Source organism: Phyllostomus discolor, chromosome 1 (genome assembly GCF_004126475.2).
Source record: "Phyllostomus discolor isolate MPI-MPIP mPhyDis1 chromosome 1, mPhyDis1.pri.v3, whole genome shotgun sequence".
Taxonomy (NCBI): domain Eukaryota; kingdom Metazoa; phylum Chordata; class Mammalia; order Chiroptera; family Phyllostomidae; genus Phyllostomus; species Phyllostomus discolor.
The window spans coordinates 59,766,509-59,792,486 of NC_040903.2; the positions used below are offsets into that span (position 1 = coordinate 59,766,509).

General features: G+C 38.2%; 1 protein-coding gene across 1 annotated transcript in view; it reads right to left on the bottom strand.

Annotated features, from left to right (window-relative positions):
• The window catches only part of ARMC3 (armadillo repeat containing 3), a 61,780-nt gene that overhangs the window by 13,714 nt on the left and 22,088 nt on the right, over positions 1-25,978 (bottom strand). Inside the window, 4 exon segments of the mRNA XM_028506223.1 lie at positions 1,374-1,623; positions 16,843-16,945; positions 17,047-17,164; positions 17,166-17,206. Of these exon segments, the coding sequence (XP_028362024.1) occupies positions 1,374-1,623; positions 16,843-16,945; positions 17,047-17,164; positions 17,166-17,206 (512 nt within the window).

Below are 25,978 nucleotides of genomic sequence, written 5' to 3' on the forward strand. Positions count from 1 at the left end.
ACAAGTGCTAGAGAGGATGCAGAGAAAAGGGAACCCTAGTGCACTGTTGGTGGGAATGCAGACTGGTGCTGCCACTGTGGAAAACAGTATGGAATTTCCTCAGAAAACTAAAAATGAATCTGCCTTTTGACCCAGGAATTCCACTGCTAGGATTATAGCCTAAGAATCCTGAAACACCAATTCAAAAGAACCTATGCACCCCAATGTTCATAGAAGTGTTATTTACAGTAGCCAAGTGTTGGAAACAGCCTAAGTGCCCATCAGTAAATAAGTGGATCAAAAAATTATGGTACATTTACACAATGAAATACTATGCAGCAGAAAGAAAGAAGGAGCTCCTACCCTTTGCAACAGCTTAGATGGAGCTGGCGAGCATTTTGCTGAGTGAAATAAGCCAGGTGGTAAAAGACAAACACTATATGATCTCACCTATAAGTGGAACCTAATCAACAAAACAAACAAGCAAGCAAAATGTAACCAGAGACACTGAAATAAAGAACAAACTTACAGTAACCAGAGTGTAGGGGGGAGGGAGCTAATGGGGGGGGAGAGAAGAGGAAGGGTCATCAAGGAACATATATAAAAGACCCATGGACAAAGCCAAAGCAGGAAGGGATTGATTGTAGGAGGTAGGAGTGGATGAGGCAAGGGAAAGTGGTGGCAGGAAAATGGAGACAAGTGTACCTGAACAACAATAAGTAAGTAAGTAAATAAATAAATAAATAAAAAATGGTACATTTCAATAACCTTGAACCATGGGTGCTCCTCTGAATCACACCCATACTCTTAATTCCCCAAGAGGAAGCCACTTTCTTGAACTTGGTGTTGATCATTCTCTCGCTTTTCTTTATAGTTCTAACTTGTATGTGTGTATATATGCTTTAGCAACATATTTTTTAGCTTTGCATATTTCTGAATAGTATGTACATGGAATCGTAAGACACATTCTTCACAACTGGCTTTTGCTGAGGATTATTTGTTGAGATTCATCTCTGTTGATGTCTGTAGCAATAATTCATTCATTTTCACTGATGTGAGATCCCATTTTATGAATATACCATAATTTATTTATCCACTCTATTAACAGTTGGACAGTTGGTTTGTTTCCAGTTATTTAGACATTATGAACAATGCTCCCTGGAGAATAGAGGCAAGAGATTATTCTAGGAATATACACTTAGAAGCAGAATTGATGACTTACAAGTTATGCTCACCTTCTTAGTTAGATAATGCCCTTTTGTTTCCAAAAATATTACATCAGTTTTGAGAGACTTAAATAAGGGATCTGTTCAAACACTTGAAATTGTTTCAGATTAATCCACCCATAAGTATGAACCAGAAAAAAGAGAGCAAATGTTTTTTAAAACTCTCACCTCTGTCCGGGCCTCAGCATCACAGGCAGTTGCCGCGATGGCGAGAGCAGCTTTGCTCTGCACGACCGTGTTTGCAGACCGCAGCGGGCCAATGAGCGCATGCGTGATGTCGTGGCTCTGAATGGTGTCGCGCAGGGCCACCTGCGTTGCCATGTTTGTCAGCACAGTGGCAGCGTTGGCAATGGCTCCATCTCGTTTACTGGACAGGAGGTTTATTAGTGGGCCGATACCATCAGCTTCGGCAGCAGCACTGGGTAAATGAAGGCAAAATGGGTGTCATTCATCCAAGTCCAAGAAACTATCTTTGGAATGTACAATGAGCTATAAAACAAATAAGTACATAAATACAATTCTAGAAATAAATTAATTTACAATGTGATGAGCCCAGGATTGAGGCTTTAGCGATTTAAATGAAGTCTGGGAATATGTCATGTATGAATGAATTTAAATAATCCTTTTCCTACATCTGTAGCTTTTGGTTATAGAAAAATGTGTGACTACTTAGAAACGCTTCTATAGATGTTCATTTTTATTTTATTTTAGTCTTAAAGATTTTATTTATTTTTAGAGAGAGAGAAAGAGGGAGAGAAGTGTCAATGTGATAGAGATATCACCCAAATATCTATTGGTTGCTTCTTGTACAAGCCCCAGAAAGGAACCCACCTGCAACCCAGGCATGTGCCCTGACTGGAATTGAGCCAGCGACCTTTTGCTTTGCAGGACGACACTCAGCCAACTGAGCCATGCCAGTCAGGGCTACAGATGTTCATTTATAAAATCAGTGATACTCACAAGATCAGGCAATTCTATTCAAAGAAAGTCTATTAAAATATTCCTAACCAGCACGAAAACAAAGCTTTAAATAGGAGGGATGAGTGAGCATGAGAACTCTTGATTAAGTTCGAATTCTTTAGCTCATCTTTCCCTTTTTCAAATTACATTGCTAATTATTGGCAGAGGTTAGCACATTTGGAGGTAGCAACCCGTTTTGCATGTGAATATTGCTTTTATAAATTAAACATCAAAAATCAAAGTCATGACATTGACATAAGTAGGTAATTTCAGTAATGTAGGCATATTCAGTTGTTAAATTTCTGATTTCTTATATAAAAAGATTACAATATATTAACATTTTTTAATAATTAAACTAAATATCCTTTTAAGAACACCATACTTTCTATAGTCCTTCATTTGTAAATACTTAAGAAGCTCATAAAATAGTAAATATAAAAAAGGGATCAGCCCTGGCTGGTATGGCTCAGTGGATTGAGCACTAACCTGTGAGCCAGAAGGTCGATGGTTTGATTCCCTGTCGGGGCGCATGCCTGGGTTGCAGGCCCGTCCCCATTTGGGGGCAAACAAGAGGCAGCTAGTCGATGGTTCTCTCACACATCCATGTTTCTCTCCCTTTCTTTTTTCCCTCCCTTCTCTCTCTGAAAATAAAACCTTTAAAAAAAAGGATAATTTTAATGACTGGAAGACAATCAATGATGTGCTATAATGTTTGGGATGGCTTCAAATAAGAGATGTTCCAAGTAATAAGATATATAAAGCATCTGGTTTCAAAGGAAGATCCAAAATTGTGTTAAAAATTCATTTAAATCATCAAAATTGTGTTAAAAATTTATTTAAATCATCATTCATTTTATCATAGGAATAAAGGTAATGAAGTTAATAAAAGCATACTTGATACTCCAACAATATCCACAACTATTTCAAGTTTATATTTGGCACATTTTCCAAAATTTACAGCTATTTTAATAGCCCCTAAAACAAGCAAGTCTATGTGATGCAGCCCACCTCCCCATACTCTGATGCACTGAGCTTAGCTGGAACTGTCACTTGCATTTCCTGATTGTAAAGGAGAATTGACAAACTTAAGGACAGAAGTTATCACAATTGCCCAGAAAATAAATCCTCGATAAGGAGACCGGTAGCTGTAGGTGAAAGGAAGCTACAGTAGTGACGTAAACTGGAAGGAGCCTGAACAGCAGAGACTGGGGGCAGAAGTGACAAGAGGTGGCAGCTCTGAAGAATAAGAGCTGGGTTGGTGTTAACCTTGAAGGAGCTTCCAACCCTGGCTTATACATAAATCACCCAGAAAGCACACCGTGCTAACACCAAGGCAAAGTCAGCGCCTGACTCCACTTTTCCCTTATTTGCTACATATTTATCCCTTCTGTGGTATCTCTGGACAGGCATCCCTTAAAACTAAAATTTGGTTAGATGACATTTAACCCAAATTTATCAATATAAGAATATTGAAAACAAGTTAATTTCCTTTCTTAGGGAATAAAATAAACACTTTTAAGATAATGTCACATTTAATTCTCTCTTCTATTATTAATTGACATGGTGGTGTTTTGATTTTATGAATATGGGAAAATTTGGGGGCTCTAATTTATTTGTTTACCAGAAACTTATTATATTCAACTTACAGCTGACACTGAATTAAAAACTACAGCAAGAATTTTAAATAATTTTAAACAATTAATATATTCTAATTAATTAATATATTCTTAAATCTTTCCAAAAAGCATTTTTTCCTCTGACTTATTTTTCAGGCACTTAATACAATCAGTTCCTTAAACCAAATACTTTTTAGTTTTTTCTTTAATTATTATAAACATACCTTGGTTAAAATGCACAGTCCTTTGTCACTTAATGGTTTTTCATTTGGTGATATTCACTGTTTAAAACATCTTGGAGACTAAGAACCAGCACACAGTGGAGGTAAATCAGTGGCACCCACGACAGAAGCCAGAGTGTATCAGGTAAATCCACACCAATAAATTCTTACAGGCTTTGTCTTCTGTGTATCAGGAAGCTTTTGGAAAATTTAAGTGAGTACACAGGGTCATGCTGCATTGTTTTAATTTCTCTTGTTTATAAATCAGATATGCCTCTGCTCACAGCCTTTCTGCTTGGGTTTTGTCTCTGCCTTTCTCCTGTACAAAGTCATATTTGGCTTTGGTTCATTTATAATCCACCTTCTGCTCTCTTCTTCACCCTTCATGGAGACAGTCAAGGGAAGTACATAAAAACATGGTTGTTTAAAACACCAGAGACTCTAGCACACAGTGGAATATGGCTTCCACTAAACTGAACGCAACTGCCCGCACAGGAAGACAGGCCGCACACGCACAGCTGGGAAAGCTGCGTGCATGATGTGGACATGTCTGCCCATGACTGTGTGCAGCTCTGTTCACATGGGAAAAGCATCGCTGCGATGAATTTATTATGGTAAAAAGCCAAGCTATTATTCTTACCTAGAAACTAGTTTCAGTTATAAGAGTGTAGAATTTGTACTTATAAAAAAGAATTGCATTAATTTTGTGTCTCTCAAACCCAAGACATCTGTTTTGTTTCTTCCTTTCTTAAACACACAACTGGAAGCCTGCCATGTTTTAGAGCACATTTCAGTCTCCTTGATGGTGCAGCACTATCCGAGGGAATAGGGCAGAAGTCACACTGCTTGGTTAGAATGTCCAGAATTACAGGGCCATACATCATCACGATAATCTGAAAATATTTTCTGATATTTACAACCATTAGTCTCCATCCAGGTGCAGTTCAATGAAATTTTTATATGTAAATTCAAAAAAGAATCAAGCTAAAATCAAACTAGGGAATGTACAAAAGCATCTGTTTATATCATTTGATACATATAAAAAGAAGTCAAGTTTGACATGTCATGTGTATCCAACCTGTTACCCAGTCCTGACTACGTTCCACCTCCATATTTCTCAAACCTCTCTTCTCTCCACCTCTGTCTGTCTCATGGAATCCGATCCACCATACTCTCTTGTGAATTAGTAAAAATATTGTCCCGACTGGTCTCTCTTCATCTTCTCCAATTCTTTCTCCATCTTATGACTAAAGTAATCTTTAAAATTTTTTTTATTTTATTTTTTCCATTACCATTTAGTCCCTTTATACTACCCCCTCAATCACCACACTGTTGTCCATGTGATCTTTTAAAATAATCCATATAATTATGTTGCTCCCTGCTTAGAACTGTCATGGCTCCCCATCACTCAGGTGGAGCTCCGATATCTCATGTGGCCTCCAGGCCATGAGTGAGCCGAGCCTGCCTCCCTCTCCTCCCACGTTCCCTGCCATCCCTCTGGTTGCTCAGTGCTCTGGGCATCTCGGACTGGCCGGACTCTGTCTCACCTCAGGGCATTCGTGCATGCTGTTCCCATTTCCTGACACTCTTCCTTCTGGAATATTCCCATTCATCTGTCAAGGTTCCACACAAATGTCTCAAAGAAACATTTCTGACCTCAAAACTAGGTTAGGTCTCTTTTTCACATAAGCTCAGACATTTATTTGCTGAACAGGTATACATATATTTTTGTTTTAAAAAAGATGTTTGGCACAAATGTGCACAATCAGAGAATAGCAGCAATTTTGAAATATTATTTACAGCACTTGTTACAGAAAGGAATTCAGCACAGTCTTTAATAAGTGCCCAAGCCCCACAATAAGAAAGCACTTACAGCCCTGGCTGGTATGGCTCAGTGGATTGAGTGCTGGCCTGCAAATCAAAGGGTCCCCAGTTCATTCTCAGTCTAGGGCACGTGCCTGGGTTGCAGGCCAGGTCCTTGGTTGGGGGGTACATGAGAGGCAACCACACATTGATGTTTCTCTCCCTCTCTTTCTCCCTCCCTTCCCCTCTCTCTAAAAATAAATTTAAAAAATCTTTAAAAAAAAACACAGCCTGTGCACTAAGAACATTAAAAATTCAATTATGCAAATGGTGTCTATTTATAGTTCACCGAAAACTGTGTGATTTCATGTCTGCTTTGCATTCATGTTCCCTTTGTCTAAAACACCCTTCCCTACACCTCCTGCACCTCTGCCTGAGGCACTGGAGTTCTCCCTTCAAATCCTGCTCAACCACCCTTTCCTCTGTGAAGCCATCTGTGACAGTCACTCCCCCTCCTTGTTAATCACTCCCTCCTCTGTGCTCTGTCTGCACCTGGCACCTACTTCTTAGAGGCAGTGTTTGAGTCATATTTACATTCCCAGTGCTCACAGGTCAATATGTTTTAATTGACTTGGATCACCTCGAAGGGAGTGATGAAGAAAACCTCTGTGGGTGTTGAGAAAGGGTGAGGGAACAGTACTCAGCTCAACTTGGAGTTTGCAAGAAGGGAGAGGACTCAACAAAATTGGGATCCCCACTTGTATCATTTACAGCTGCTGTTGAAATAGGGGTATTTCCTCCCCACCCCTGATGTTTCTGCAATTATACCATGAAGTAACTTTTATTTTTTTAAAGATTTGATTTTATTTTTCAGGAAAAGGTAAAGGAAAGGAGAATGAAAGTGAAAGAAACATCAGTCAATTGCCTTTTGCATGTTCCAAATTGGGGACCTGGCTCACAACCCAGGCATATGCCCCAACTGGGAATTGAAACTGCGACCTGTTGGTTCACAGGCTGGCACTCAATCCACTGAGCCACACCAGCCAGGGCTATATCATGATGTAACTTTTAAATGCAGTTTTATAAATTAAATCTTGCACTTTGGACACCTTTTGAGGGATCCTTCCATTTTATACACCAAGGGTGCCTTCCATTTTATCCACCAAGGGTGCCTTATTCAGGTTGTGTCATTAGATGACACTCCTGGGTACCTCTCAGACTCTGATATTTGCTGCAGTTTTGAGGTTCCCATTTAATGCCTCGGCAAAGACTGGTTCCATGAATCAAGGGTGACCTTGGGCAGCACAGAAATCTGTTTAACAGAGCCCACATACACGGTGATGTGTGGGACCTGATTGAACAGATGGTAATACTGGCAGTCAGACCCTTGTTTGTTAACAGTGATTGCAACCATCCCCCGCCCCAGCACGACTTTTCTTGTGGCAGCAGACACGCTGCAGGTGGTGGAGAGGGGCATGTGCAGCAGCCCCTCGGGGTTGGCGTGTCTGAGCCTTGCAGGCTCCCAGTGTGTCTGTACAGGTGTGCGAGGGTGGGACACTGTCCATTATGAGAAACAGGTTTCCTGGTTATCATGGCCAGATTTGGAATGCTGTGAACAGGAGTCCTGATTCTTGCTCCAGCCAGTTTTTCAACAAAGGTAATGATCCAAGATGTCTAGTGTGTTCCTTAAATTGATCGATTCCAGCGTCCAAAACCACTGTGACCCCACTGCAGTCCCACTGAGGCAGAAGGCCCGTCTGCGCCCCTGAACTCTGGCTGAACTCCAGGACTGATGAAAGCAGCCAGGAGGGTTTTCTCCTTTTTAAGAAATAGTATTTAAAGAAGCTTATCAGGCCGTGACCAGTGTGGCTCAGTAGGCTGGGGCATTGTCCTGCAAAGTGAAGGTCACAAGTTCTATTCCCATTCCTGGTCAGGGCACAAGCCTGGGTTGAGGGTTTCATCCCCGGTCAAGGCGTGTAGGAGAGGCAACTGATCGATGATCAACGTTTCTCTCTCACATTGATATTTCTCTCCCTTTCCTTCTCCCTCCCTTCTCCTCTCTCTAAAAATAAAGAAATAAAATCCTTTAAAAATAATTAAAAACTTATCAGAAATAAGGGAGAGAATCACAATTAGTCGCAGGGAAATTCTTGAAATGAAGAGTTTTTAAGTGACATAATTATTAAGGTAAAACCCAGCCCAGAAATAAATGCACAAAGTTTTCCATCCTATAGCAAAATTTAAAACGCAAAAATTATTTAAAAGTATGTGAAACCAAATTGTTTCTCTCATATTGATTCGTTTTGGTAGGTATGGTTTTGAGATGTTCAAAATGTGCTTTTCTGCTACAGTTGCTGTGACGTCGTGGTTTCTCAAGAGAAAAATGCTAGTTGCAAAGAAACTAGTACCTGCTAACCTCCACACACAGGATGCAGGTTTTTGTCTGGGGAAATCAAGTGTAATTTTCTTACAAGTGACATGGAATCCACACTGACCTATCTGTTCAATCACAATACTTCACTGCTATACACGCCACCTTCTGTTTCAAAAGCTGGAATGCCTGCCAATAATTAACCAGCTGCCATCAGGAACGAACAACTGTCTTCGTTTTACATGGCTGGCTTGTCTCCTGATGGAATAGGAATAATGGTCAAGGTGTTATAAAATTCATAATAAATGGCTTTTGCAGTTACCAAATGTTTCTGTTTAGCCTGGAAATCAGTCTATTTACATATCTGTGGATGACAAGGGACACAACCATATTGTTGGTTTTCTTACCTAAAGCATTAGGACACTGAATGCTCGAGTGTGACAGCAAATGAAAACCCCCGGCACTTGCCAGGACTGGGTTACTGTTACCAGCTCTAACGTCACTTCTTCAGAGAGGCCTTCTTGGACAAGCTCTGTGCCGTCCCTAGGACTCCCTTCACAGCCCCGGTGTCCTGTATGCCCTCCCTGTGACTCTGTGCTGCAGTATTTAATCTGTTCTGTTATCACTTCTGAAGTTACCTTTTAAAATTTCTCAAGTATTGTTCATCTCCCTGACTAAAATGTAAGTGTCCCGGAAGCAGTCGCATGGAACCTTTGTTGTGTATCCTACCACATCCTTGCCACCGAGAATGGGGACTAGCACAAAAGGAACGCCAAGCATTGGTGAAATGATTACAAAAGAAGCAAATGATCAGAGGAGGTAAGTTCTTTAGCTTTAGGGATTAAAGTGATAACAGTGGTAAAGTGTGATCCCGTCTAGTTCCTGGTAGAAGTTTTGTCCCAGACTCTGTGATACTGGGTAGAAGGTAACCACTCAGAGGCACAAAATATAATAGACAATCTAGATTCACTTTTTATTGTTGTTTTATAGTTAAGAAAGCTAAAATTTAGAGAGACTACAAACTTGTTCATGAAGCAATTCAGTCAACAGACACAGGGTCAAAGACGAGGTGTTCTGACTATTAGTGCATTACCTTTTTTATAATCATCTATTCCTTAAGCTTTAAAGAGTAAAGTATTTTCTAGGGAAAAAAGGCCAGAACCTATTTAGTTCACTTCATCATTCCTCAAAGAATGAGAAACAAGGCAGACCACTTGATTTATAGCATAATGGGACATTTTTACTAACCATTGGATTTTTTTTGCCATTTCTTACTCTTTATAAGAGGAAAGAGGAAGAAGAGGAAGACAGGAGGAATGGTGGGAAGATGAACACAAGCAAAGAGTGGAATGAGGGTGTGAAGGAAAGGAGGTGATGAAAACTCAGTCCTCCAAAGGTGCTTGTTGGAGTTCAAAGAACCCTGGTCCTTCCAGACTAGAGGAATTCAAAGCGTTTGGGAAGCCAAAAGGAAACATTTTGGTGGGAAAGATTTGGAGAAGTTCAGAGTCAAGGAGACAGCAAGCAGAAGACAGAGCTAAAAGTTGCACGGGTGGAAATTAAGAGCTTCAACTCCTGCGAGCTCCCGATAGATGCACAGGGCAGATGGCCTCAGCGTGAGGGTCCACCCTACTCTGCGACCTCGAGCAAAGGCCATGCCTGTTTCCTTGTCTGCAAAATGAACATGACCACAACATGCCCTGCCCCACAGGACTGTTTTTAGGATTTCATGATATATTCCATTTTGAGAACTTAGCTCAATGCCTGGCACACAAATGCCGCTGTCATCGTTGTCATCATCATCATTATCTGCTTATCCTCTGTGAGCCACAAGGGCATAGATTTCCCTATATGCTATGACAATTTCTTGGGTCATGGGAAAATATGATCATATTTCCAAATTTGCATGTGTGTGTAAATTTTCATTTTCAAACAGCTTCTCAGCCAGACAGCCATATCCCCAACATCTGCAGGGCTAGAGCTGGGATGATTTCCTCAGGAATCCCACCCAAGTGTTTCCATTCAGGTGTAGTCACTGAGCAATGAAGACCATTTCCAGAGGGAAGACAAACCTAGGGAAAGGCTAATATAAAAGGCCAAGGGTGAGCAAAAGTGGAATTTAGGTAAGTTTTTGAAGTACTGCTTCAAATTGAGAGAATGAGAGAAAATTCACAAAATATAAAGATAGGCAAACTGTTTAATCACTTTCTCTGAAAATCAGCAATGCTGGAAATTACACCTAAAAGAGGTACTAGCAATCTGAAAATAACATTATGTAAATGTCAGCCTCTGCTCTGTAGGAAATAAAAGCACATGGATAATTTTCTAGTTGAGCATTTCATGAGATTCATCTAGCCTGACAAGACTGGCAGCTAATAAAGTTCAAACCATGGTGGTCAGGCGGGCATCAGCTTACACAAAATGGGGATGTGGAGTCAACTGGTTTTATTGCAAAATATAGCTTTTCATTCTATATTTCTTTAAATCCAGAACGATTTTCTCAATCCAGAATAGCTTATGTTATAACAACATTCCACCAGGCAGAGAAGGAAAAGTGTCCATTCAGTAAACTTGGATAGAAATAATGCAGAAACAATTCTTAAGTCCACCATGATGATTGTGCTCATTTATTTTACCTATTCATTTCAGAAGCCTTTTTAAAGCAGTAAATAACACTTTATATAAGTTCTTTTAAAAAATATTTTATTGTATTTTTCCATGATCATTTAGTCCCCTAAATGGTAATGGAAGCAATCATCCTTGATACAAAAATTTGAAACATCCTTAACATGAACCTGAGCTCCCTGAAATATTTTGAAACTAGCTCAGGTTATCTTGCAGGATGCTCGTATTGTGAGCATTCTAATTCAGAGAATAAAGCATCTTTCAATAAAGTGAGATAAGTGAGAATTTTAAAACAAAAATAGTCTTCCCTATTATACAAAGTCAAGAGCAAAAAATCTACCTTTAGGGTAACTACAATAACAATAGCATCAGTCTTTGTTTTTCAAGTGGATTACATTTATCCTACATGGTTATAGAGCACAGCAGATACTCAGCCACAGAACAATGAAAGTATCAACACATTTTGAAGTGACTGCACCTTAAAAAATAACAAAGACAAACGCAAACATCTATTAACACACATTTAGCAGTAGAATACTATCTCTTTAAAAGCATCACAATTAAATGCTTTTCAAATCATTCTCTTTTAATAATGCTTTAAAATATTATTTTAGACACACTGGAGAGTGTTTCAAATTAAAGTAGTGTGTGGTTCACTAAAATACAGAGGAATTCTTCCATTACCTTTTTTGCCCCTCCCCCAACTTCTTCCCAAACTGCCACTAGGGGTCAGTATGAAGACACAGTTCCTCTCACTGATAGCAGGGAGAATAGAACTGAAAACCCCTGTGAAAAACCCTCCACAACAAAGACAATAACTACACATCTATAGCATTATTAAATCCAACGGATACATCAAGACTATAACATGAGTTTGCACTTTTCATAAGACTTTTTAAAAATTGTTGTGGATTATTTCTATAGTGAATATTTCTTTAATAAAAACATATTCTAAGCGACAAAATTACTTAATTCAAAGTGAATCTGTGCCTATTGGCCAAGATGTATGATCTGAAAGAAACACTAAAATTTAATTTCAGGGTGGGGGATAGGTGGACGTGGGCAAGGTGAGACTTTTCTTGAGGCGATGGGTGCGCCATACAGTGCACAGATGATGTTTCGAGTTGTACACTTGAAATCTGTGTGGTTTCATGAACCAATGTCACCCCAATAATAAAAATTTTATTTTCAAAGAGTTATAGTGCACCTCTCTAGCCATCTAAAGTGTATGAGGTCTGTCCGGAAAGTATCTGGCCAAGCAATATGAAAAATAGAGACATTTATTGAAGAAGATACAGGAAACATTGTACATAGGACAATGATGCTTCAGTCCCCTTCAAAGCAGGCATCTTGGGGCCTCACACAGTTCTCCCAATTGCCATCAGCTGCCTTGTAATATTTTTCTGAACCTCATCAATAGTGTGAAATCTCTTCCCTCTCAAAGGTAATGTTAGCTTTGGGAAATGCCAGAAGTCATAGGGTGCCAAATCTGGGCTGTAGGGGGGCTACGTTACCTGCGTATTTGATGTTTTGCTAAAAAACTCTGCACAAGACATGATGCATGAGTGGGCACATTGTTGTGATGAAGCTGCGAATCACCAATTACCCACAGCTGTGACCTTCTGAATCATTCAAATAGTTTCTGCAGAGGAATGTTCAAGAGTAACTCAAAATTTAACGCAGATTCATTGCTCTGCTCACTCAGTCATTTTGAATGGCACAGCCACACAGTACACATACTCACTCAACAGTGTCTACCACCACCACTTCTAGTACATTGTAGTCATCATTGTTCACACATGCATATTCCAGTCCATTCTCCTTGGATCCCAGGATACACTGATGTCATACAAACCATTCTTGTTATATTAACAATGGTTGGACTTTTTCCAAAAAGACCTCATATATGCTATCTCTTCCTCTAGAGGAGTGGAGGGGGAGTAAATCTTGTAGTATTTTGCCAACTTTAACAGAGGTGGGGTTTTTTCCTTCAGAATGACTACAAATTCACTACACCACAGCTTTAAGTACACAATAAAATATAGGTAATTCTAAGGAATAGCATTAGTCGATACTTAAAGCTACAGAATGAAAGAAATAAAAATAAACAGTAAAAATAAATAGACATATGACCTTCCCCTAACTCTATTAAATAGGGTAGGAATGAAAAACAAACAAACAAACAAGCACAAAACCCTTGAAAAGTGCTTCCTGTACACACTCGAGAGATCTAACCTTCTAAGATGTCACTTATGGTCAGCCCCATCCTGACAGTGCTGAGAGGTCTCAGAGTCTGGGGCGCTGTGAGTAAATAAGTGCTGCCTTCTCTTGAAGTACTTACTGTGTGCAGTTCTGTATATGTGTGCCTTTTAAACACTTTCTCTACAAATTGCGTGGTTTTCTTGGGCATGGTGCTCCATGAATAACTTCTAGTAGTTATTAAAATTACTCACTTAAAGCTTTATTTTTGTTAGTGAAAAGAAATATTAATACTGATAATATAAAATGACAGGTTATCCATATATAATGAGGACATTCAAAAAAGTTCCCAAAGCTCACAAATGCATATGCATATAGTTTGGGGGTATTCTATCTCTTCCTGGGGTCCTTTTTGGATACACCTCTTACTCTCCCCCAACTGCCTTTGTTCTGGTCCTGACCGCACATCACACAGGAGCAGGAGAGTCCGTAGAGAGAAGCTCTGTCTTTGCTGCCATGGAGGCCAGCAGGGGCCCAGCAGTCAATCACGTTTTTTCATGTAACCACCATATATGCTGCCATCAGAGCTCTATGGAGTCACTGTTGTTATGGAAGTCAAGAAGGGGCATAAAAATTTGAAATACAAGGAAACTGAGATAAGAAGACTCTCAGATTTAGGAAAATCATCAATTTTCATGGACATAACATGGAATAAGGACAAAGAATAGGAGTTAGTATGATATGTATGTAAATAATAGACTTGATTATGTATCTTCTGTAGCAAAACTGCTTATCTATAAGTGTTAAAATAATTATAGTTATTACTTTTTATATTTTTATTTTATTCATTGTGTTTTATTTCCTAATATCACTGTATCTTTTGAAAAACATCTAGTCAATAGCCATAATGTTTTGTAATCTTTTCATAGTTTACCAATAGTCAAAATCTAGTTAGTGCTGGCAAAGGGAAATGAAAAACATTGACCCCTTTTTATTCTTGGGATTAACTTAAAAACTCTGATTCTGATCAGATCCAACAGATGGCAGTGATGTTATAAATTAATAGTTTAAAATATTAATATATAGGATCTGCTCCTGAGAAGAATGTCAACCAAGAATAATTCTCTCAGTACTTGCATAAATATTGTAAAATTTTGATATGACAAATTAGATAGAAGAGTACAGGTAAGTATAACATGAAATTTAGCTGAAAATATCATTCCTCTTAAAAATTAACTCTTTCCTTTCCAAAAGTATTACACATTGAGAATTGTCACAAAGATTGGCAACGAATCAGGAAAGGATGGGCAAAGGTGTCCAAATTAACTGAGTGTATTATATTTTTATATAAAATTCATTACTGCTCTTGGTTTCTATTTTCACTTTCATCTATTTCTTTATGTGGGATTTGTTTTAATCTTTTCAATTTTTACTTATTCACTTACAATAATTTTATTTTTCTTTCTCCTCCTATAACTTTAAATAAATGAATCTGGTTGTTTTTGTCCTATTTTCCTACGTCTTCAATTAGCTGTTTTAATTTTTAGTCTTTGCTTTTTCACATTTTTATCCATTTTAAGTGATCTTTACTTTGCAGATAACAAACCATAAAAAGTATAAATAGCAGAATAGGCAAGTGCTAGAAACAGTCTAAGTGCCCATCAGTAAATTAGTGGATCAAAAAACTGTGGTACATTTACACAATGGAATACTACACAGCAGAAACAAAAAAGCAGCTTCTACTCTTTGTGACAGCATGGATGGAACTGGAGAGCATTATGCTAAGCAAAATAAACCAGGCAATGAAAGACTAATACCATATGATCTCACCTAAAGGTGGAACCTAACAAAAAAAAAAAACAAAGACGCAAGCAAAATAGAATCAGAGACATGGAAACAAAGAACAGAATGACAGTAATAGAATCAGAGACATGGAAACAAAGAACAGAATGACAGTGACCACAGTGTGTATGGAGGGGGAGGCAGAGGGATAATGGGGGAAAGAAGGGGAAGAATCAAGTTAAAGAACAAGTATAAAGGACCCATGGACAAAGACAACAGGGAGGGGGGACTGAATTTGGGAGGTGGGGGTAGAGTAATGGGGGAAAATGGGGACATCTGTAATTGAACAAAAATTTAAATATTTGAAAAAAAAAGACTACCTTGGTTCTCAGGCCTTTGGACTTAAATTGAATTACACTACCATCTTTCCTGGTTCCTCAGATTGCAGATGGCAGGTCCTGGGACTTCTCGACCTTTATAATCAAATGAGACAAAATCTTCCTTTTGCGGTGTTCCGGCGTGAGGCGGCCGTCTGCCGTGACAGATTCTGATGACGGAGGACTGAATGGGAGGGGAGAAGTGAGGAAGGGAGGTTTCTCCTTTTCTTTCTTCTTATTTCTTTTCTTTCTTTCTTTCTTTTTTTCTTTCTTTCTTTCTTTCTTTCTTTCCTTCTTTCTTTCTTTCCTTCCTTCCTTTTTCTTTCTTCTTTCTTTCTTTCTTTCCTTTCTTCTTTCTTTTCTTTCTTTCTTTCTTCTTTCTTTCTTTCTCTTTCTCTCTTTCCCCTCCTTCCTTCCTTCTGTCCTTCCTTTTTAATCTATGTATCTCCTATTCATTTTGTTTCTCTATAGAATGCTGACTAATACATGTATCAACTAAGATAGATACAGAGAAGAAAAAGAATTATTTTATTGATTTAGAAAAGTTGTCTTCAAGAAATCCTTGCTGTTTTATAAGGCAATCTTATCTTCTGTAGAGGAAAGAACATAGACTTTGGAGTCCAACAGACTTAGGTTTAACTTCCAGCTCAGCTGTTTTAATAAATACCTGTGCCCAGGAAAATTAGGTAACCTTGCAGAGCCCAACTTTCTTCATGAATTGATGCATAATCTTGAGAGTTTCATTTTTCAATGAATATAGGTCACATACCACAGTGTTTGGAATACAGAGAGTACTCCTTTCCAACCTTTCTTCATAATATTCACCCATAACGTGTTGCTTTAAATTGACTTTTTAAACATTTCTACATTTAATATGTCCATTTAAAATGGCTCTTGTAAAAAAAACGGATCTTGTAAGTTTTTTTCTAAATTTATCAAATGGTGTTAAATGTTATCTTTAAGATTTCCATCATTATCCAGTTTTATTTGTACGGGAAGCTTCCACAAGCGTTAACCTGTTACCTGAATTAAATGACTTGCTCATTTTCCAAACAAGCCCAGAAATAGTTGAGATTTTGTAACAGTCATATGTCACTTCATGAGGGGGATACATTCTGAGAAAAGTGTTAGGCGATTTCATCACTGCACGAACACCACAGAATGCACTTACGCAATATAGATGGTGTCGTCTGCTGCACAGCTGGGCTGTGCAGTCTAGCCTATTGCCGCTTCTAGGCTGCAAACCTGTATTAATGTTACTGTACTGAACACTGTAGCCAAATGAGAGTATTTGTGTATCTACATGGTATTTGTGTCTAAACACATCTAAACATAGAAAAGATGCAGTAAAAATATGGTATGCAGTACTTTTATATGACTGCCGTCACCTCATACACGTGAGTAACATGTTGCCCCTATGAATTTACAATGGCTACATTGTCACTAGGTGATAGGAATTTTTCCGCTCCATTGTAATCTGTGGGGACTTCAACGTGGTCAGTCATTGACCAAAACATCCTTATGTGCTGCATGACTATATCTTTGGAAAACAGGCCTATCTGATGACTTGTTTTCATGAGGGTTTCTGAAGTTTCATAAAGGTTTTATCCCAAGACAGTCCATCTGAAAGAAAGTGTAAACTTGCTTGAAAGCCAAAATATTAGTGTCAAGTGAGCGTCTCTGCACTTTGCATCAGCGGAACTGTAAGTGGTCAGATGAGCCAGGGCCAGGGATGCAGCTTCCTTAACCTCTTCATTGTCACTTTCTAGCAACTGAACCAACTGTGGAACCCTACAGAAAAAGGAAAGGTAAAATGTAACTTCGCCAACATCCACATCACCTAGAATATGGTAACTTAAAAATGTACACAACGGTTTTTCTGGTTTGCTTTCCCTGATGACTTAAAAAATTCTTTGCTGCCTGAATTCTCACACGTTGCTGAGACAGAGTGGGAAGCAACAATTTCAGTCCCATTGCTTTCAGAGCCTTAAAGGACTACAGGGCATTTTTTCAACCTCTTGTTCATGAAAAAGTTTTCTGTTTTCAGTGTTCACAAGCCAAAAGAAAAAAAAATTAGAATTTTGCTGCAAACACTGTCCAAAATATGATAGGAATTCAAACTATTTGCTAGCCTTAGTCACAGAGCCTAACTACACAAAAAAAATATCTATTAACTTTTAGTTCACAGTGGTTATGCAAAATGAGTCGGGGATATTGCTCTTCTTTCTGTTCCTTTATATGATATCAATACTATGGCAGAGAAAATTCTATAACAAGAGCGAGCAGAGTTTTAGGTGTAGCAAGAATTTATTTAATAACGGTGTGGGGCCTGGCCTGGTGCTGTGTCCACATGTGCCATCTTCTCACTGCAGACAAACACACACCTGTTCATCTGACATTTACTTTAAACACAAACCCATATTTGAAGAGTAACTAAGATCTATCAACTGGTGACCTGGAGAAAGTAAAAATGAGTAATAAGCTATGATTCCATAGTTTATGAGTTTATACAAAAATCATTATCATCTTTTATCTTAAGGTACAATAGATGGTGACATATCAAAAATTAAAATAATTATTTAATTGATAAATTACCACAAACATAATCTAAGTATATATGAACATGGTCTTTTTATTTGAAAACAAGTAAATTTATGACTTTAAGCACATGCCATAATAATTCACACCTCATTATAAAATACTAAATTAAAAACCAAAGTATTTTTAAGGTTCTTTTCATTCCCTAATGTTTTTCTCTTGATTTCAAAGATTTTCCTTATTTTAATTTTAGACAGAGGGGAAGAGAAGGAGAAAGAGAGGGAGAGAAACATTGGCGAGAGAGAGAAACATCAATCTGTTGCCTCTCATTCCGACCAGGGAACGAACTCACAACTCAGGCATGTGCCCAACCAGGAAGTGAACCAGGGACCTTCGCCCTGCAGTGCGATGCCCACCTCACTGAGCCACACTGGTGGGAGCTCATTTGATTTTTTAAATAAATGACAATCTCATATCTATGCTAAAGCAAATATTGCTTCAACTAAATTAGAATGTTAAAAACATTTTTTGTTTTGTGTTCCATAGTTAATTCTAAATAAGTTATAATTTATTAAAAATCACATACTAGAAAATATATATTAAACCAAATTCTGTTTTAATGACATAAGAAGTACCAGAAACTACTTTGATAAAAAGGTTTCCTTCACTAAACTTTGTCATTGGTTTGATTCTCCATTAACTTTTATGAAGTCAATTTACATGATTAAAATAGAAGAATGTGTGATATATGCTATTAGGATGTTGATATATGAGAAGAATATTCTGTTAAAATAAGAATCTGCAAAAATGCTGATAGTAATTGAGATTATAACATCTACATGTGGAACTAATTAATGAAATGTATTTTGATTAATATTGTTTTTCAGAAATACTTTTAGAAATGACTGCAACTAGATTTTCATTTTAAAGTTAATATATGATTTGTCTTCTTTCAACAGTAACTTTTAAATTGCTCCTTTCACAGTCGTAGTATCACATTCAGATGCCACCATACTTGTAGATGTTCTTGGGCGTGGCTCACCTGACACATGCATGTCTGCTGAGCAATCTGTCCACAACTGGCACGAGCTAAATTATTAATGCTTCTGTCCATTTGTCTTAAAACAATCAGGAACCATGTCCTATAATCCTATCATTTTAATCCCTTGCTCCTTTTATTTAAAATTAGAATTCAGGCCCTGACCAGTGTGGCTCAATTGGGTGTTGTCCCACAAGATGAAAGGTCACCAGTTTGATTCCCAGTCAGGGCACATGCCTGGGTTGCCAATTCTGTGCTGGTTGGGGCATGTACAAGAGGTAACTGATAGATGTTTCTCTCTCACATGGATATTTCTTTCCCTCTCTTTCTTCCTCCCATCCCCATTCTTTAAAAAAATTAAATAAAATTTTAAAAAATTAAAATAAAATTAGAATTCAGGCAGGCCATAACAGTTTCATTAGAAAGGTGCAATTAATATATACTTAAATCTCAACTATGTGGCTTCTGAAATGTTTTAAAATATATGCAGTCTGTGTTGGTTTTTCTGAATAAACGAGATCTGAAATTTTCCCAGAGCCTCTGAACTAATTGCTTAAATTTATAATTAAGACTTCCCTGATGGCTCTAAGTCAAACTAAACAAAGCACCCTGAGTGCAGATTCTACTGGGAAAATCAGCCAAAAGAATTAATTTGAAAAGCTTAAGTCTGCAGTATGTAATTGTTGCATTAAAAAATAGTACATGTGCAATTATTGGGGAAAATTTAAAATAATTTAAATACTCTGGGCAATTAGTTCCTCAGTCCTGCTGACAGTGTTCTCAGAATCCAGCTGTCCTCACAGACCTCAAAGGTGCCGGCTGCAGCACAGCTACAACAGATTTAAAGGATGCATTAACATAGTAGCCAAGTACCTTCATCGAAGAATCGCTACACTGAGAAGTGAAGTATTTACATTTTAATTATACAGATAATAAAAATGACAAGGTAATTATGCTATTAATAGAGTACATCCTTTTAAAATTGAATTTGTTCAGTATCACTGAAATAAAAAACATAAGCTTTTGCAAGTGAAGATAAATCTGTATGTGATGAGCTTTTCTTCACCTCTTCTCAGAAGTTGCTATTGTGCCACCTCTGCTCCTGCTGAGATGTCAATGCCAGTTCAGTAACATCCTGGCCACGTGGTCATTAGCATCCTCCTCCTCCTCCTGAAGCCAAGTCAAAGGTATGTTGATTTGGGCTCTCCATGGTTAAAATGCACGGTAAAACTTTACTCAGCAAAAAAAATTTAAAGAATGTGTGTCACATGTTAGTTTCAACTGTGTTTTTGACATGCGACAAGAATGCATTACCAGTCACACAAAAATTTTTTTGATGATCAGTGGAAAGTAAAAATATGCTATAAATGAACACAGAGCGGTACAATGTTTTTATCAAAAGTATAAGGAGCAATATTTGTTAAAACCTAGTTAAGAATGGAATTTTCTAACTGTGGAAAATTATTTTAAAACTCTTCATGATTATTTACTTTCAATACAGAAATATGAGAAGATAACTTTGTTAATCTTTATGAGCTTTTAGAGTTTATCATTGTTACTAATATCAAATAAGGCATAAAATAAAATAAAATAAAATAAAATAAAGTAAGTCACCCCTGACCTGGCTAGGTCTGGCAAGAGAGGCCAAGGCAGGCCATGGCCGACATAAGTAGGGGACACAAGACACACAGGTGCAGTCTAGCATGGAGGCAGGAAGGTAGGGGTGGTCCTTGTGGATGTGGCCGGGTAAACAGTATTAACAGGTAAGTAAACCAACAAAAAGAGAAGAGAAGAATCAGGTAAATGAGGAGGATACCAGCCCATCCTGTCGTACTGGCCTTGGGGAGGAGAATCGGTTCTGTGCTAGCACTGTGTCCTGAGCAGGGAGTGCAGCCCCACCCACAAATGTGATGGCCAAGGCAGTTCAGAGTCCTTGGGGGCATTTTTGTTCTGCAGAAGCTGTGAATGAAGAGGCACTCTCAACCCCCCCACCAATCAATAGAGGGCCCATTCTTTGGGATTTGTGGACAGAAAGAAATCCTGAATCTTTGTAGACTCAGCTCTTTCTAGAGGCTCCAAGAATCAAGCTGCCAGACCAGACTATTACTAAACCTTCTGTGCACCCACTGGATTTACAGATTCATTGGACTCAATTTTCCAGTGTTTGCACAGTAAGTCAACAAAGGTAGAAACAATTAAGAAGGGAAGGAAGCTATTCCGGAAAGGATAGAGAAAGGTTTCCAGCTGAGTGAACTGAGTCATAAAGTGTAAACTTTTACAGTAAACAGATGAAACCTGCAAGATGAAGGCGAAGGATCTCTACTGCAGAGCCGTGGGCAGTTGGTGGAGTGATGTTAGGGTAGCTGTAAATCTAGTCCTGTCTGGAAAATGGGGGTGCTGCAAAGCAATGAAAGTTAACTTTTGTCGTGTGCTTGGTTGGTATTCCAAAGCATCAGGTCAAACTACCTGAGGTCGTGCACAGGGCATTGCACATGAACTAACGTGCACTACATACCCACTGCAGATGAGCTAGATGGAAGCTATGGTATGAGGAAGCTGACAGCATATTTAATGCAGGGTGGGGTGCACTAAGGTAAAGCATGAGAAAACACATTGTAAAGTTTCTTACAGGGAGATAGAGAAGCCAGTTATTTTACTGAACTCTTCAGTAGCAGTGGAATTAGTAAATGTGATGTTCCCTCTAAGCCTAGCCATTTGAAGAACATTGGTACCAATAGGTCAAAACAAAATTTTCAAAATCAGAATCCAGACTAAGGACCTAAACCAATATTAAATAAAACAAATACAAAGTTATAAGAGAAAATTAACAGAAATAACAGTGGGAAACTTCTAACATACCACTCTTCATCTGTGATAGATCAAAATAAATAAAAAATAAAGACAAAGGACTGTACAATATAATTTATAAAGTAAAGCTAAAAGATAAATAGCAAACTCTACATTCTATAGAAAATACACCTTTTAGTCTATCCAACAAGTATTCATTCACTTATGTCATTCATTGTTACTGTTATTTTCTAGAGTACTGTCTTGCAGATAGCATGCATATAATAAATATTTGTTAAGTAGTAGGCAAAGAGTATACCTTTTCAAGGTTGCATAAAATATTTGGACACACTGATAATATATTTGGCCTCCATGAAAATGTACAGCAAAACTTGTATTTTTCAAAACTACAAATCAAAAATTATTTAATTTAAAAATATGTCTCTGTGTCATGGCTGAGAAATGGAATCTGGGATTCACTGTAGGTCTTTCCCTCAAAAGATTGGCCCAATATGCTGATACAGTCAAAAGTCTGACTAAAATACCCGTTTCATAGGACTAAAGTTGAACATAATATAAAGCCATCTTTGTATTATTTAATATTTATATCAATTGTGGTGCATATTTTTCAAATTTTGGCCATAATATGTCTAATTGCACTTGCAGAAGGGCATCATGAATACAAGAAAGTCCAGAAAAGGGAAGAAAGTGCTCACAGGAAAACCTGAGAACATGATTATTGGGAGAGACTGAGCAAGACAAGGATCCTTCAGTCTGCAAAAGAGATAGTTGAAGGGAACATGAAAAAAATCACAAATGGCATAGATGAAATAAATTTTGATTTAGGGACAACTGTAATAAAACAACAATAAAAAATTCAGATTTAGTAGTCATATTCTAAAATAATCAGGAGACATAATTAGGAAGTAGAATATAGTACATTCATAAAACATTAAGTGCCATATGGGACTTAAAGATGATCTGGTCAAATTTTTATGTGTTACAAATAAAGAATGGAGCCCTGGCTGGTGTGGCTCAGTGGTTGAGTGCCAGCCTGCAAATCAAAGGGTCGCAGTTCAATTTCCAGTCTAGGGCACATGCTTGGGTTGTGGGCCAGGTCCCCAGTAGAGGGCATGCAAGAGGCAGCCACACATTGATGTTTCTCTCCATCTCTTTTTCCCTCCCTTTGCCTCTCTAAATAATAAATAAATAAAATATTTTTAAAAAAGAATGGATTTCAACAACTGGTTCTGGGTATATCGGATATTCACATGCAAAAGAATGAAGTTGGATATCTACCTTACACCATATACAAAAACAACTCAAAATAGAACAAAAACCTAAATATAAAAGCTAAAAGCTATAAAACTACTGGAAGAACACACAAGGGGAAAGCTTCATGTCATTGGATTTAACACCATTAATGATTTCTTGTATTTGACACCCAAAGAACAGGTGAAAAAGAAAAACTAAGATAAATTGGACCACATCAAAGTAAAAAACTTTTGTGCATCAAAGGCATAATCAACAGAGTGAAAAGTAACCTACAGAATGGGAGATAATTTGCAAATTATTATTTGCAAATTATGTATCTGATAACAAGTTAATATCAGAATACATAAAGCTCTTCTGCAACTCAACAACAATAACAAAAATAGACCACTGGGTTAAAAAATAGGGAAAAGATGTGAATAGACATTTCTCCAAAGAAGATATACATATGGTCAATAAGCACAAAGAGAAGATGCTCAATATACTAGTCATTTTAGGGAAATAGTAACTGAAACAGTGAAATAACCATATCACCCCCATTAGAAGGGCTCTATCAAGAAATTGGTGGGAGGAGGTTGAGGAGGTTATGGGGGGATAAATGGTGATGAAAGGAGACTTGACTTAGAGTAGTAAACACAATACAATACACAGATGATGTATTATAGAACTGTACACCTGAAAACTATATAATTTTATTAGCCAATGTCACTTCAATAAATTCAATAAAAAATAAAATGTTAAAAATAACTGTTGCCCTGGCTGGTGTAGCTCAGTGGATTCAGCGTGGGCTGTGAACAAACTGTTTGATTCCCATTCAGGGCACATGCCTGGGTTGCAGGCCAATCCCCAGTGGGGGCCATGTGAGAGGCAACCACACACTGATGTTTCTCTCCCTTGCTTTCTCCCTCCCTCCCCCTCTCTCTAAAAAAAATAAACAAAATCTTTAAAAAAATAAGTTTTGGTGAGAAGTGGACAAGCTGGAACCCATGTGCCCTGCTGATGGGAATGTAAAATAGTGTAGCCACTATGGAAAATAGTACGGCAATTCCTCAAAATGTTAAACATAGAATTACCATATGATCTAGCAGTTCCACTTCTGGATACATACCCCAAAGAATGGAAAGTAGGGACTTGAAGAGATGTTTGTACATCCGTATTCATAGTAGCATGATTCACAATAGCCAGAAGGTGGAAGCAAACCAGACGTCCATGGATGGGTGAATGGATCAACAAAATGTGGTCTACACATGTAACAGAATGTGACTTAGCCATAAAAACGAAGGAAATTCTGACACATGCCTCAACATGGTCACACCTTGAGAACATCATGCTAAGTAAAACAAGCCAGTGAAAAAAGGAAAATTATTGTAGAATTCCACTTATATAAGTACTTAGAATAGTCAAAATCATAGAGAAAAGAGAATGGTAGTTGCCAGAGACTGCAGGGAGGGGAAAGTGGGACATTACTGTTCAGTATGCATGGAGTGTCAGTTTTGCAAGATGAAGAGAGTTCTGTGGATGAAAGGTGGTAATGATAGCACAGCAATGTGAATTTACTAAGTGATTAAGTGATTTACTTATTGGTTACTTAAATAATTAAGATGATAATTTTCATATTATGTGTATTTTACCACAATTTAAAAAAATAATAAATCCTGGCTTGTGTGGCTTAGTGGGTTGGGCACCAGTCTGTGGACCCAAAGGTTGCCAGTTTGATTCCTGGCTGGGGCACATGCCTGGGTTGCAAGCCAGTTGGGGGTGTGCAGGAGGCAGCTGATGGATGTTTCTCTCACATACATCAATGTTTTTCTTCCTTTCTCCCCCCTTCCCCTCTCTCTAAAATATAATAAAACTAAACCTTTAAAAATAAAAGAATAAAATTCATTTCCTTTTCTTCAATCAGAACCTGCTTCTTTTCTTCAAGTTCCTATTTCTGTGAGTGGCACCGTTCTACTTCTTGCTTTCCAGGCCAGAAACCTGGCCTTGTCCTAGACATCATCTACTCACTCCCCCAATGCATGTAGTCATTCAACAAACAATTATGGACCTTCCAGTGTGCCAAGTGCTGTGCTGGTGATTCACCTTGCCTCTGGGCCCATCCAAAGCACCACATCTGTACTTCAGGACACCCTCACCTCTCACGTAGGTCACCCCAGAATCCCCTTCCTGGTTTTTTTTGGCTGGTCCTATACAGTTCTAATCTCTTCTCCACTTTGAAACAAAAGTGCTCTTTCTTTAAAAAGTGAAAATCTTTAATGACCTCTCCTCTCTCTAAGTCAGTCAAGGCTCTTTGTTGTTGTCAATATAAAGTTCAGTCTTTAACTTGCTTCACAATGCTCATTAACATTTGACTTTTCATTACTTCTACAACCTTGACTCTCAGTTTTCTGCTGCATTCTACTCACTAACCATTCCAAAAACTTTCAGTTCTGCAACTCACTCTGCTCTGCCCTGTCTCTGACCTCTACACATGCTGTTCCTGCACCTCAGAGCACTGCTGATCCTCCTCCATCCCACCAGCAGCTCCCTTGCCCAGACACTTTCTCTTACTTACTCTGGGTTCTAGCCAGAACAGGTCCTTCCCACTTCAGGAAGGCTTATCTGATCCAAGTCTGCATTAGGTGACCCTCTTGAGTGACCTTGTTCTTCCATCATCACATTTAACATTGCATTGCGATTGCCTGTTCACTTGCTTGTTCTGGCCTTACTGACACCAAGGGGTGGCTCAATAATCATTAATAAATAAGTCAATAAATAGGTCCCAATAGGCTGTAATTCACTCATAGTGACACACTGAGGTCAGTGCAGTGCCAGCAGCAGAATTAGTAGTAGAATTAAAACACCAGGATGGGTAACAGACTCATGAAACTCACCACCCCAAGAGGGGCTGAAACAATCTTTGAACAGCCCAGCCACACCAATCCAAAGAGAAGTTGAGATATGTGAAAATTTTAGGAGTGACATTGTTCCTGTCTTCCCACTGCCCTGTCTGTGGCTCTCAAATAGCTACAGTCTGTGACAGGTAGAACACGGAACTGACCAGAATGATAAGGTCTAGCTCCGTTGGACAGAATACTGAATCAGCCAGCTTTTGCCAATATCAGAAAGTTTAATTGTATAGCCTGTTTTTAGATATGGCACATGTAATGTAACTCAAAAAGCCACTCTATATCAGCTGTATACTGG